At 41.1% G+C, this 14,604-nt stretch overlaps 1 protein-coding gene across 1 annotated transcript in view; it reads right to left on the bottom strand.

The window, feature by feature from the left end:
* LPAR1 (lysophosphatidic acid receptor 1) overlaps positions 1-9,373 on the bottom strand; it is a 148,311-nt gene extending 138,938 nt beyond the window's left edge. The window contains 1 exon segment of the mRNA XM_021001839.1: positions 9,317-9,373. Coding sequence (XP_020857498.1) covers positions 9,317-9,373 — 57 coding nt within the window.
* Positions 9,374-14,604: the final 5,231 nt, after the last annotated feature.

Below are 14,604 nucleotides of genomic sequence, written 5' to 3'. Positions count from 1 at the left end.
GTACATACACAAGTTTAAACCAAGTCTATATGACATACTTTGTACAGACAACGCTTTAAGCTTTGGCTTTATGTGAACCATTTTTTTAATGGGGGGTGGGGTTTAAAAAAATCAGGTCAACAAGCATTTATTAAGCACCTACTATGTGCCAGCCATTTTGCTAAGAGCTAGGGATACAAAGAAACTCAAAAAAAACTATCTGTGCCCTCAAAGGGTTCACCACCTAATAATGGAGAAGACAACGTGAAAGCAACTCTGTACATACAAGATATATACAGGAGAAATGGGAGAAAATCAACAGAGAGAAGGCACTAGCATTGTGGGGGACCAGGAGAAGCTTCTTGAAGAAGGTGGGAAATAATTAATTAAAAAGAAAAAAAAGAAGATAGGATTTGAACTGAGAGTTCAGGGAAGCCAGAAGGCAGAAAAGAAGGAATGTCCTGTGCAAGGAGCAGCAGATTGTATATTCCATGACATGGGATTGTAGACTATGTGTAGGGGAAATAAGAGTAGAGTAGGTGGAGGTATTTGGAATAAAGTATAAGAAGACTGGAAAGGTTGGAAAGGACCAAGTTGTGAAGGGTTTTGAAAGCCAGAAGATTTTTACATTTGATGAGGTAATAGGAAGCCACTGGAATTTATTGAGCAGAGGAATGACATGTTAAGGTCTCTACTTTACGAAGATCACCTTTACAGTTGAGTGGGAAATGGACTGGAGTGGGGAGAGATGAGGCAGGGAAACCAATCAAAAAACTATTACTATAATCCAGGCAAAAAATGATAAGCACCTGCACCAGCAAATCAACTATGTCAGATGAGGGACATACATATGGAGATTTTGTGAAGGCAGAAATGACAAAACTTGGCAAAAACTGGCTATATGAAGATGACACCTAGGTTTCAAGCCTAGGGCTACCAGAAGGATGGTACCTCTTCTATTGGTCTTTTAAAGTTCTTTATAACCTGGCTACAATCTGTTTGTTGTTGTTCAGGCTTGTCCAACTCTTCTTGATCCCTTTTGGAGTTTTCTTGGCAAAGATACTGAGAGGTTTACCATTTCCCTCTCCAACCCATTTTACAGATGAGGAACTGAGGCAAACAAGGTTAAGTGACTTGCCTAGGGTCATATAGCCAATGTGTCTGAGGCTGGGTTTGAATTCATGAAGATGAATCTTCCTGATTGCAAGCTCAGTGCCACCTAGCTGTCTGGCTACAGTATACCTTTCCAGAATTGTTTCTCTCCTTTACTACATTATAATCTGCTTTTTTTTTAATATAACCTAATTTCCCAGCCAAACTGGCTTCTCCATGCCACTGATTTCTGTTCTGTGTCTGGTATATATTCCCTTATCACATCAAACTCTTGCTCAGCTTCCCTATCCTACTTAGGCCTTTCCTAATTCCTTAAAATGCCAGTGCTTCCTAATTCATAGACATATATGTGTACAAGATATGAACCCCTATAGAATACATGCTCCTTCATATCTGGGGCCATTTCATTTTTGTCTTTGTAGCTATATTGCCTAGCATACAGTAGGGATTAAATAAGTTCTTGGAGATTGGCCATGTGACCATTTATCATAAAGTAGATGCTTATAATGGCCCTCTCTCAGCATCATCTCATTACTGAGGCAAGAGTGAGTATGAAATAGGGGATCCAGTTGATTGGATGAATGAAATTCAAGTTTAATCATCTACAGAAAGGTTTAAAAACTAGTTGAAGTGATAATTATATCACTGAGTTAAAGCCTCATTGAAAAGAACAATATTTGTGAATTGGAGTCCAGAAACTGATTTTTGAATATTCAGGAACCTTGGGGGATTTTTCTTTAAATCTCTATCACTCTCTTTCTGTTCAGACAAAGAATTAAATAGACCTCTCATTTACAAGTTACATTACCATGCACTCAATAAATGGATATTTTCATATCATTAAATTGTATGTCCCTCTTTCTGATAATTTATAGTACAAAGAGTTGGGGCAGTCATTTCAATGGACAGTCTTGTCCTTTGAACTGATGTTCATCTGGTTCACAAAATAATAATGAGTAATCCTTATCAAATGAGGAATGAGCTTTCAGGAAGAACCCTCATTTACCACCACTGCAAGAAAAAGAAAAAAGTACTAACTATAATAAGTAACTTTAGCAACCTTCTTTTCTAGCTTTCTCAGATGCCCCACAAACACACTTTTTTTCACCTTAACAAAAAGATCACAGATGCATGACATGTGATTCGGAACATCCTTCCCCTTAACTCAGCTCCAGATGATGTAGGATATTTGTGTAAGTAACACTTTCTATGATGCTATTTATCATTTTTCAACACAGCTGGAAATTGTTTTCTTGTTCCCTGGTCATAACAACCAGACATTCAAATCACCCTAACAAGGGCTCTTGCTTGAGGAAGGCCATGCAAGAAGCAGTAATAGGCAGTTCAAGATGAGCAGTGCACACCAGTGCAGGCCCTGCTCTCTTCAAAACCTGCTTCCCACTGGAGGTGGCCCACCAGCCCTCTCTGAAAAGCAAAAACAAATGAACGAATAAGGGAGAAAATAAATCTTCTTACTTTTCTGGTTGAGGAGTTTTAGAATTCAGTCATATCCCAGCAGTAACTAAAACAAGAGCACAACCATTATGGATTGTTTTCGAGGACCCATACAAAAAAATCCAGAATTAAGTATGCCTCCCCAGACAGCATGGTGCTTAGATCTTCTCATATAAGGAGTCACTCAAAGAGAGGATAAAGTTTCTCCCACCAAAAACAGCAAAAGAGGCCTTATTGTTATATTCTGGAGTGCTGACTGAACAATCCTGACTCCTGCACCTAACAGGCAACGATAACCTAGAAAATTCACCATAAACAGAATACAAAAATGCAAATGCAAATTATAACCTAGTAGAAAACCATACATTTGATACAGATGAATGTCAAAAGTTAAGGGTAACCAATTGAGAAAGTATAAGTTAACAATATATGTAGAAATGTTGAATGGAAATGAAAAAGACCAGAAATATTCTCCCATCTCATCCATTGACTGCCTGAATCTTGTAAAAACATTAATTTCTGTAAAAGGAAGTTGATAATGCGAGCACCTGCCTCCATCTACCTCATATCTACCTCATAAAGGATGCTGTGAGGGGGAATGAAAATGAAATGACAAACATTTAGCATTTTGAAGAAGAAAAAATGCTACCTTCATTCAAGGAATACAAGACATATTGGCATGTTTGAAGGTATCTCAAGGAACTTAAACTTGTCACTCAAAATAAAAACCTCGGAAGGCAGTTTTCATTATTTGGATTTTTCCAGATGTGAAAGATGAGGTATAATGAGGTTCCTTCACTCACCCAAGTTACAATTTCAAAACTGAAAAGAGAGACCCACGTATTATCTGGCCCCTGAATAAACTATCATATTGCCACATATCTCTAATTCTTATTCCCAAGTCAGTTCAGGGATATTTGATTTAGGCTGCATATAAATTCTAAACAGATTTTGGGACTGAAAGTAGGTCAGCCAATAAACATTCATTAAGTGCCCAGGGATGTTCCAGGCATTGTGCTAAGTTCCAGGGTTAAAAAAAAAAGGTAAAAGTCTCTGCCAAGAAGTTCACAGTCTGAGGTGAGTCAACAAACATATGTTAAGCATCTACTATGTGCCAGGGAGGACCGGACTATAAATGAAACCTGGAGGAGGCTAAACAATATGCAACAAAGTAGACTTAAAGAAGGGAAATCAACCAACATGCTAAAAATAAAACATTCACATTTGTGGTTTAAGATTCAGAACTTAACATCAATTGACACATCTCAGGTACATTCCTCCACTAGTATGAATCAGAGTCCTTCACATCTTTTCATTCAAGGTCATTCTCAACCATTGTATTTCTATAAATACTCCATAGAGAGTCTACTCAGAGTCTTTTCTCTAGTACTTTCAATACCTTTGATATACTAGCAATTATTAGGTGCTTGCTATGTGGAAGGCACTGTGCTAAGCTTATCAATTATCCCTCCCCTTACATAACCAGCCAATTGTTCTTCATAATGCCATTTGCCTTACTCTAGCATGTTTTGCTAGCCACGAAGCAGAGGCAGCCAGAGGGTGATGTGGGTAGAGAGCTGAACCTAGAGTTAGGAAAACCCAAGTTCAAATCCAGTCTCAGACACTTACTAGCTGTATGATACAGGACAAGTCACTTAACTTTCTGCCTGCCTCAGTTCTGTCAACTGTAAAATAGGTTAATAATACCACATCTTCAGTGATGTTGTGAGGATCAAATAGTTTGAAGCACTTAGGTACTACGGTGCCTGACACACAAAGCAGGCACTCAGCAAATGCTTTTTCCCTTCCTCTAGCTAAATGTAGTCTTCTTGTATCAACCACGTGTCTTTCAGATGTACTAGTAGTTTGTAAGATGACTATAAACAAGGAATAGTATGTGTTAACCTCTTCTCTTCCAGGACTAGTGACTACAAATCTGGAACTCATACTGCCTGGACCTGGAACAACTTTTGCCAATTTATTCAATCTTTTTTTTTCCTTTGAGGAAGATGCTACTTTTAATCATTTTCCCTATCGCTATTTTAAACCTAACAAGCCTGCTTTTTTTTTTCAGCCTTATGCATATGTTTGTTTTAGCATTGGACTGAAGCTGTGACACTCTCCTGGAATCCCATCACTTTTTTTTTCTTAGCAGTATAAATATAAACCAAGAAAAATAAAAGCTAAATCCCTTGAAATGGAAATCACAGTTCTTTTTCCTTCCTGGAATATTGTTGAATTTTAGAACTTTGTGTATTCAATTGCTTTATCCAATCAATCAATAAATATTAAGGGCCTAGTATGTGCCAGGTTCTATGGTAGCTACTGGGGTACAAAAATAAAAATGAAACAGCTCCTGCCCCCCAAGGAGCTTAGATTCTATCGTTTAAAAAAAATCATGTATATTTGCAATGAATGTTTATTTTTACATATATTACATTTCTTTGGATTAAAATTTCCCAAGTACCTTTTACATGTATTAACTAATTTGATCCATGATCATAATAGCCCCATGAGGTAGGAACCATTAAATTTACTGTCTCCATTTTATGTGATACAGCCTTTTTCATCATTTTCCTATATTCTTAATTAAAGAACCATACTTGAAATAAACTATGTAAGACACATACTAGATCCACTGAAATTCTAAGGAATATTATAAATAACTGTTACTTTGAATTAGTCTCCAGAAACAATATATTCTGCACTCTCTAAAGGGAGGGAGGAAGGGGAAAAAGGAAGGAAAGAAGTGGGGTAGGAAGGAAGGAAGGAAGAAAAACTCAGGACTGTTCCATTCAAAAATACGGTAAAAAAAAAAAGTCTCACGTTCTTTCCCAAAAACAAAACAAAAAAGGCTAGTAGTAGCAATCTAATTGTATTCAGAAGACAATCTCATATCATGGAATTAGTTATTCTACTTGTTTAAACATTTCTTTTTCATTGGTCTCAACAGACAAGAATGAGAAAATATCAGATTAGTTTAGGATCTGTTATATACAAAAGCTAGAAATATTTGTCCCATCCTTGTCAATGAAGCATTATGTGACAGATAAGGAACTTGCCACTGGACCCAGATGGCTCCAAAAGAAAAGATGAGGCTGGTGACTTTGCACAGCCCTCCCTCACTTAAATCCAATTCACTTGCATGGCATAGCATCACCTCCCTGATGTCATTGGTCCTCTTCGGAAAGATGAAGGACAAACAATATGAATTCCTAGATCATTGTCCATTGTTGGAAAGTCTCCAATTCTGAGAGGTAATGAGATGAATCACCTAAGAAAGCAAATCAGTGCAGCAATGTAGCCCAACTCCTCCCTTCTTCCCACCCCCCCAAAAAATATCAGCTTAAAGAAACATTATTTTATTGGTTTGAACAAAAGGCTCATATTCATTAAGCTGTATAAGGGATTTTGCAGAATTTGCAAATTACTATCTACCTCTCTGAGGTCCCCAGTGCTCTTCATAGAACTGTTACCTGTTAGACCCTCTTAAGTCTTCTCTTCAGTTCTAGACCTTTTAAAATGCCCTTCCCATAAGCTCTTTCTCATATGCCAAAAACAAAACCCAACAAAAAAAATTCATTTCCAAAATTCCCAAATACCAAATAGTCATTTCAATTTAAAGCTGCAGGAGATGCCCTCCCAGTAATTCAGCATTTTCCTTTACTACTAGTATTTTCACAGAGTAACTTTTAAACTACTCCATCATACTGTCTCACCAAGTCTGAATGACATAACAAAAAACAAAACAAAACCCTTTTTTTCCTCTACTAAGTAAGATCTCTAAATGTCTCAAAAGTCTAAAAAGCACCACAATTTAAAGGAAAGGAACAAAACTGCTACTCCATCCTCCACATTCACATATGGGCTACCAAGTAAAGCCTCATTCAGACTTTTAATTCTTACACATTCCCAAATTGCATCTCCCAAAGGAGAGACTTCTTCCCAATGTGTTTAAAGCCCTCATGACTTAAATTTAAATATTTATTCTTCTCCCAAAGTAGTTGATTGTACAATCTTGTTCCTCCTCTCTCACCAACTACTTTTCAACTGTCTACAACTGCTAAGTCCCAAAACAATAGGAAAGCCCTAACCACAAAATCTTCCATTTGGGAGTTCAACAACAGAAGAGCTTATATTTGTGGTCAATTTAGGCTACATTCAGCAGCCCACGCAGCACTGTTCCTGATGTAAATGTGGATATTAATTTTTAAATCAAAAGACAAAGAAAAATATGCTGTATAACATTAGTGATACATTAAAATCTGGTACTCATAACTAAAGTTCAACAGTTCTGTCTTAATGAAACTCAAAAGCATAGTTCTAATGATATAGCATTATTCAGCCTGGCATGCAGCTTCCCCTGCCAAGCTGAAATAGGATTCTTAGCCCTGAAATTGGCTGATTTCAGAATGAATGGCACAGTGTAGCAAACCAACTTAGCAAGTGTGATTTTTTTTCTCTTTATGTTTTTCCAGAAGCTCTAAGCTGCACCAGGTTCCCTTGAGTCTTGCCCTCTTTAAACTGTGAAAAGTTTATAGCTTATCCAGAAAAATCAAAGTCCATAACAATATTACATTTAAAGAGTTTCAAAATGAACCTTCTTGGAAGGGTTTCCACTCAAACTCTCCAAAATCTGTTATGTTTGGGTCTTTTTTTTTTGCAATTGGAGTTAAGTGACTTTCACGAGGTCACATAGCTATTAAGTGAGGCCAGATTTGAATTCAGGAAGATGAGCACTCTATTATCCCCACATTACAGGTGAGGAAACTGAGGCAAAAATAGGCTAAGAGATGGATTTGAATTCAGGTCCTCCTGACTCCAGGGCCAGTGCTCAATCCACCGAGCTACATTTGGAGTTAGAAGAGCTGGCTTCACATCCTAGACCTCCCCCCTCCTCCCTACTAAGTAGATATACTACACAAGTTACTTAATCTGAAGGTCAGTTTCCTCATCTGTAAAATGAGGATGCCATTTGGACTATCTTATAGAGCTGTGTAGAAATTCCTTTGTAAGCTGTGAAGCATTACATAAAGGTGAATTATTATTATTGAGATATCATTAGTATATATACTAATAACAATAATGCATACTTTACTACATAATGAAATTAGAGCCTGAGCAGCCTCTGGTAGCATTGGTGGTTCCACTACATAAATGGTGAGTTGGTAGATCATATCAGTAATAAGGCAGACTCAAGGAACAGCATATCAGTTTTAAGAATGGCTGTGGTCAGATACTAAAGAAAATAAAGACAGACCATTCTGAAAGGGGAAACAATGTTAGATGTCCTCATGAGAGCAAAGAAGGGAAAAGAAAAGTCAAAGGAAGTTTAAGTTCCCCTTCCTCCAACCAATTATTATTTCCTTCTGTGAGCTGACCTTCCTATTCATATGCCCTCTTGTTCCCTAACTTTCCTCCTTCTAACTCTTTCCCATTATTTCCTACTTCTTATCTATTTAACATTGGAATAACCATCTATTTTATTCTCTTACAGCCTGGAAGTAAACTTCAGAGATAATCTGGGCAAATCACTTACTCCAATTTGCCTCAGTTTCCTCAACTGTAAAATGGGAATAATAATAGTGTTTACTTTTTAAAATTTAGTCCAACTCTCTCCTTTTACAGATTAAAAAACTGAGGCCCTGGCAAGTTATGTGACTAAGCTAGATCAAGATCACAGAGCCAGTTAGTGGAAACAGACCTAGAATCCAGACTCCTGTATTTCAATCTGATAATTTTTCTACTACACCTAATTGTATCTCTTCCTGAACTCTAGTTTTTTAATAATGTTTTAAAAAAAAAGTTGTAAGAAATTAATAGAGTATATATTTACTTAATACAACTAGCATCCATTCAATTTTCTTTCTTACCAAGGTTGAAAAGAAAAATGCTGAACAAAATAATCAGAATTCCCAACTCACTCCAGTTTAAATAGTAAAAACTTAGGATCCCTAGGCAAATTTATGCAATGGCCCAGACAACCAAGACAACTTTAACAGACATCCTCTTTACTGTTGATCTCCTGCCAGACAAGATCACACCTTCTTAAAATAATTATATTTTTTTCCCCAAGGGACAAAGACTTCAGCCAAACAGAAGTCTGGGGTCCAAATTACATGTCTCAACTTCATGGATCGACAGACATATACTAGGTAGAATAGTGCAGTAAGGTTATTTTAAGTGTCCATTTAGGGGGGGAGAGAGAGAGAGAGAGAGAGAGAGAGAGAGAGAGAGAGAGAGAGAGAGAGAGAGAGAGAGAGGGGGGGGGGGAGGGAGGGAGAGAGAGGGAGAGGGAGGGAGGGAGAGGGAGAGGGAGAGAGAAGAGAGAGAAAATTGAGAAGTAAATGAAATTGGAAAAAGAGGCACTCATCCAAGAGAAAAGAAATCCTGAGAGCGTTTCTAACCTGAAGTGATAGGGAAAAGGTGGCAAGAGACAAAGATAAGTACACTTCAGGTCCTGAAAGAGTCATCTTTAAAGGCTGAAGCCGTCTTCATAACCACCACCTAAATTAGGATGGAAGTAGTCAAGTCCAGGATGCCTTGACTACTTTCCAACAAAAAACAAAGAATAAACTTCAAACCATCAATAGCAACATCTACAACAAGAACCCACATTTCAAAACCAGTGATCCAAACACAAGTTTCGGTTCTACTTTCCAGTTTTACCAAACTAAATAAGTCTAGTGTGGTTTGAGTTAGTAAGAGGAATCCTGATGGGGACGGGGCGGGGGGAAGAGGCTGTGTGTGTAAATTCCATCCACACTACCGGGACGGAGACACTCACTCGGTAAACGATAAATTTCCTTGGAATTACAAGGGCCATCCCGGGGACAAGCGCGACTAAGGGTTATCCATTTTAAAACGCTGGATTATCACCCTTCAAAGCATCCAACTCCTCAGGACCCAATAGGAGAAAGATAGGATTTAGAAGGGTAAAACCACCCCCTCTTTTTTTCTTTGCCCCTCCCTCTTGCCGCACACCCCCCCTCACCCTACTCCCACCCCAGATCCCCTCCCCCAAGCGCCTATGCAATCAGTGAGCCACCGACGTGTCCACAGTGGTAAAAGCAGACGGAGAAACTGTCTCCCTTCCCCCAGCAGTACCGGTTCCCAGGTGTTTGTCTTTCGATTCCCCCGGCCCAGGGAGGAAGGAAAATAACCCCAGTGATAAGCCCCGGCCCCTCCACAGTCCCCCCTAACTTCATAGGTCCATACTATAAACAGTACCCTCCGGGTGCAGACGGCGAGGGAGCTAGCGCCCCCAGACCGCGAAGAAACTTTCTTCTTTGGGCTCCGTAAGGCTATCCAGAAGGCAAGAAGACCAAAGCCTGGAATTCAGTTGCGCCCGCGGCAAACTACCACAGCCACAGCCCGAATACCCAAATTCAGCTCTGGGGAGGAGGAGGGAGGTGGACCTCTTGGAGTGGCTGCGACTCCAAAAAAGTTTCTGGCGATCGGAAAGATGCTTTGGGCTCTGGCTCCCAAGCTGAGAGAGCGCGCTGAGTCCCTCACTTGCACATCGTCGGATCCCTCCTAGAACGCCAACCTCTTCCCCAGTTTGCCCCATCTCCAGCCGCTCGGACCCCTTACCTGTGCCCTTTGGAGACGTCCTTCTTCCTCCCTCTTAGCGCCGGTCCAGCTGCTCCCGTACGCCGGCGGTCCCGTGCCCGATCCCAGCCTCTACTCCAGCTCTCCCTGTCCTCGGGCCGGCCGCCTTGCGTCTCTCCCTTGATCTCCAGCACCACTCCCCCCTCGGCCTCCCCGCCTCCACCCGGCTCCACTGGCCCCAGTCACTGGTCCGGGCGGCTGCCAGAAGCCCCGGGCGCCCAAACGAACACCATTCCCTGGCGCCCCACCTCCGGCTCCTTCACTAGCCCCGGCCAACCCCCTGTGGACTCAGAGAGAGACCAGACTCCTCGGGACAGGAGAAGGAGTCGGGGAAGCGGAGAGTGGGAGCTAAGCTAGCACACCTAGCAAGGGTGCGGGCGCCAGGCGTGCAGGTCGGAGGGGCAGAGCTGATGCTTGGGGGGGGAGGACCAGGAGCAAGAGGAGGAGGACGGAGCCCGTTCGCTTTGCCTCCCACTCCGGCGCTCTAAGGGCAGCCTTAAGTAGAGCTGCGGTGGGCAGACTGCAGCCGCCGCCGCCGCCGCTGCCGCTGCTCCACTGGGGTGGAGTGGAAAGAGAAGATGGGAGGAGACAAGGAGGAGGCGTGCAAAGTTGGGACTCCTTCCTCCTCCTCCTCCTCCTCCTCCTCCTCCTCCTCCTCCTCCTCCTCCTCCTCCTCCTCCTTTTTTTCCTCCTGGCTCTGAGCTGCTGTTTATCCTTCCCGCACCCCCAGCCACCCCGCTATACGCACCACACCCCACTTCCCCTTCCACCTCTTTCCTAGTTTCCTCTTCGCCTCTCTCTCTCTCTCTCTCTGTCTCTCTCTGTCTCTCTCTGTCTCTCTCTCTCTGTCTCTCTCTGTCTCTCTCTCTCTCTCTCTCTCTCTCTCTCTCTCTCTCTCTCTCTCCCTCCCTCCCTCCCTCCCTCTCTCATTCATTCGCTGAGGCTCCCTGCACTTCAGTGTAGAACTGAGTTAAATTTCTTTGACTATCTCAGTTATCCGTTCTTCCAGCCCTCCTTTTCTTTTCTTTACTCAGCACATTCATTTAAATATAACTTACTAGACTGCGGGCCCCGATTCCTTGGATAAACTCGAGAGATTCAGCAAATACTCCTCACCTCCCCCTACCCTGCCCTCTTCACAGCAGTGTTCTGGCGATGTCCACCGCCTTGAAAGCTCTTTGCGGCCTTACAAATGGGCTGTGTCTCCCTTTTTTTCCAAGCTGGAGAACTCTGGAAAGCCTAGCTATACCCGCCTCACCACCCGACCCCACCCCGCGTCTCCTAATTTTACCTCTTGCAGTAAGTTTCCAGAAGGTAGAGCTAGAGTCAGGGAACAAACCAGACTGCCCCAGAAGACTGAAAAAGGAAGCTCTCCTAATATAATATTTACCTATTTACCTGAAGGTAGCGATTAGCAACAAAGAGAAAAATAGAGTCCCTTTTTTTTCTGTCAATCTGCGGCTATTTTGCTTTTAGAATCCGAATCGGGTCCACAGACGAAGACTGTACAGAGAGACTCCCTTTCCACCCCCCTGCCCAGGCTCTTTCCCCAAATTAATAATTACAGATAACACTCTTCTTTCCCAAACTAACAGTCCTCAACCATTTTAGCAATATAAATTAAGGAGAGAAATATATTGCTATCCCTTTCATAGGGAAAATGTCATTAGGAAATAGTATTATCCAGTGGATAATACTATATGTTATATATATAATATAATAATACACTGCTTTTAGAGTCGACGGATTTAGATTCAAATATTGCCTTTATGACTAACTCATTTAAGTTCTCTGGACCCTCCGTTTCCACACCTGTAAAATGACGGGTGGGGTGGGGTGGAATTACCTATTTTCCTTTCCAGGTCTTATGATTAGAGAAGTTTGAGACCTGGACAGCTAGGTGGCGTAGTGTATAGTACCAAACTAAGAGTCAAAAAGACCTGAGTTCGAATTTAGTCTCAGATAACTATTTGACCTTGATAGCTAATTTGAATTTAGTTAGCTATGGGATTCTGGGCAAGTCACTTGACCACTGTTTGCCTCAGTTTCTTCATCTTTAAAATAAAGGTAATAGTAGCACTTATTTCCCAAGGTGGTCAAATGAGATATTTATAAAGCAGCCTGGTGCTATATAAGCATCACCTATTATCATGATCCTATATAAGCTCTTTTGAAGGTAGAGACTCCATTTTTTTGTCTTTGTGTCCTAGCACCCAGCTCAGGGACTAGTACATAGTAAATATGCAACACATACATAGTGATCGATGGAATCTCAAACAATCTATTCAGCAACCATTTAGAGAAGAGTAGAAGCAAGTCAGCCACTGACTAGATGTGTGACATTAGGCAAATTGCTTAACTGCTTTGAGTTTCTATATTCTCATTCATAAAGCAATAGGATTGGGTAATTTCTAAAGTTATCCAATGAAAATGACATTCACAAGCTGCTTTCTAGCTTAGGTATTATAATCTCTGAACTACAAACCGAAACCAAGGTCAGTGAAAGGATTTGCTCAAGGTCATAGAGCTAGTTAATGACACAGCCTGGACTCTCAGGTCGGGTGATCCCTATCTAACCATTGTCTGAAAGATTGTACTATCTCCACAGTGTAAACAGGGACAATCTCCAAGAGAGCTGCTCCTTTTCTGCCATTGGAAAAATACATAAAATGCACTGACTCCACAGGTTGACTGATTTCTTCCAGCTACACAGAGATACACGAGCCTTAATTTAGCATCTATTACTGGGGTTGCTGAAGCTTTATCACAATCGACCATCGATCTTGAAGCCTTACTTAGTGACTCTCCAAACTGACTGCTATTACCACACCTTTTCTCTCTAGACTTGCAGGTATTTCTAATTTAATTCAAGAGATATTTATTAAGTGCCTTCTAAGTCTGGTATTGGGCTAGGCCTAGGTAATATAGAGACAAAAATGAAAAGTCATTGAGCCCTTGAATAAAAATCATGCCTCATTAAGCAAAGTGCCAGAAATACAAATACAAAAGCAGAGACAGTCCTTGCCCACTGGGAACTTACATTTTAAGTAGGGAGGGGCAGGCAGAAAAAACCTGCTGGGGATAAGTGGGGGGAAATGGAGCCACAAAGGAGTAAATTGCCACACATCTTTAAAGAAAGCAGTAGAAGTATTGATTTGATTATGGTGACATAAATAGAAAAGGGGAGAGAAACACTCACACCAGGTACACAAATAGGTAAATAGACAATATATGCAATGAAGTTGGGGAAGGGTGTTGCTAATGATTGGAAATCAATCAACAACCATTTATTAAGCACCCTATTAAAGTGCCAGACTATGTGCTAAGCAGTGAAGATACAAAGAAAGGCAAAAAAAAAAGTTGCTGCACTCCAGAAACTCACAATATAATGGAGGAAACAACCGGCAAACAACTACGTATATGCAAGATATATACAAGGTATATATCTCAGAGGGAAGGCACAAGCATTAAAAGGGACAATGAAAGGTTCTTGCTAAAGAAAGGATTTGAACAGAGACTTAACAAAAGCCAAGGAAGCCAGGAAGCAGTGACAAGGAGAGAGAGCATTCCAGGCTTGGGGGAAAACCACTGAAGAGGCAGAGTCAGGAGATGAGTGTGTGTGTGTGTGTGTGTGTGTGTGTGTGTGTGTGTGTGTGTGTCTGTGTGTCTGTGTGATCCTTGTCTTACTTGAACATGACAAAGGCAGTAAAGTGTAAGAAGACTGGAAGGGTGGGAAAGGGGAAGGTTGTAAAGAGCGGTAAAAGCCAAAGACTCTGGTCCTGGAGGTAATAGGGAGCCACTGGAGTTCATCGAGTAGAAGAGCAACATATTAAGGCTTTCACTTTAAGAAGATAACTTTGGAAACTAAGTGAAATATGGACCATAGTGGGGAGAGATAGGCAGAGAGACCAATCCAAAGACTAGTGGATTAGTCCAGAAATGAGGTGAGAAGTGCCTGCACCATGGTGGCAGCTATGTGAGTAGAAAGAAGAGGATGTATAGGAGAGACTTTGTGAAGGTAGAAAGAACAAGATTTCAAAATGGACTGGAAATGTGAAGTGAGAGTGAGGAATTTGCACAGGGGAGTAAAGTGTAAGAAGACTGGAAAGGTAAGGCAGGGCCAGGTTATGGAAAGCTTTAAATACCAGACAAAGAGAACTTTATAATTTGCCATGGAGGTAATAAGAAGCCACTAGAACCTATTGAGTAGGGAAATTACATGGTAAGACCTACTGTTCGGAAAGATAACTTCAGGGGAGCTAAGTGAAGTATGGATTATGGTGGGAAGAGCCTCAAGGCGATGAGATTAATGAGACAGCTATAGCAATGATCTAGAAGTGAGCCTGATTGAGGATGGCAGCTGTATGAGTGAAGAAGAGGACAAATAGTAGAAATGTTATGTCAGTAGAAATAAGATTTGGCAGTGGTTTGGATATGTGAAGAGAG

Source organism: Phascolarctos cinereus, unplaced genomic scaffold, assembly GCF_003287225.1.
Source record: "Phascolarctos cinereus isolate Bilbo 61053 unplaced genomic scaffold, phaCin_HiC Scaffold_4;HRSCAF=312, whole genome shotgun sequence".
In the NCBI taxonomy this organism is placed as follows: Eukaryota; Metazoa; Chordata; class Mammalia; order Diprotodontia; family Phascolarctidae; genus Phascolarctos; species Phascolarctos cinereus.
The sequence above is the reverse complement of the archived record's forward strand: the minus strand, read 5'-3'. Positions and strand labels throughout refer to the sequence as shown.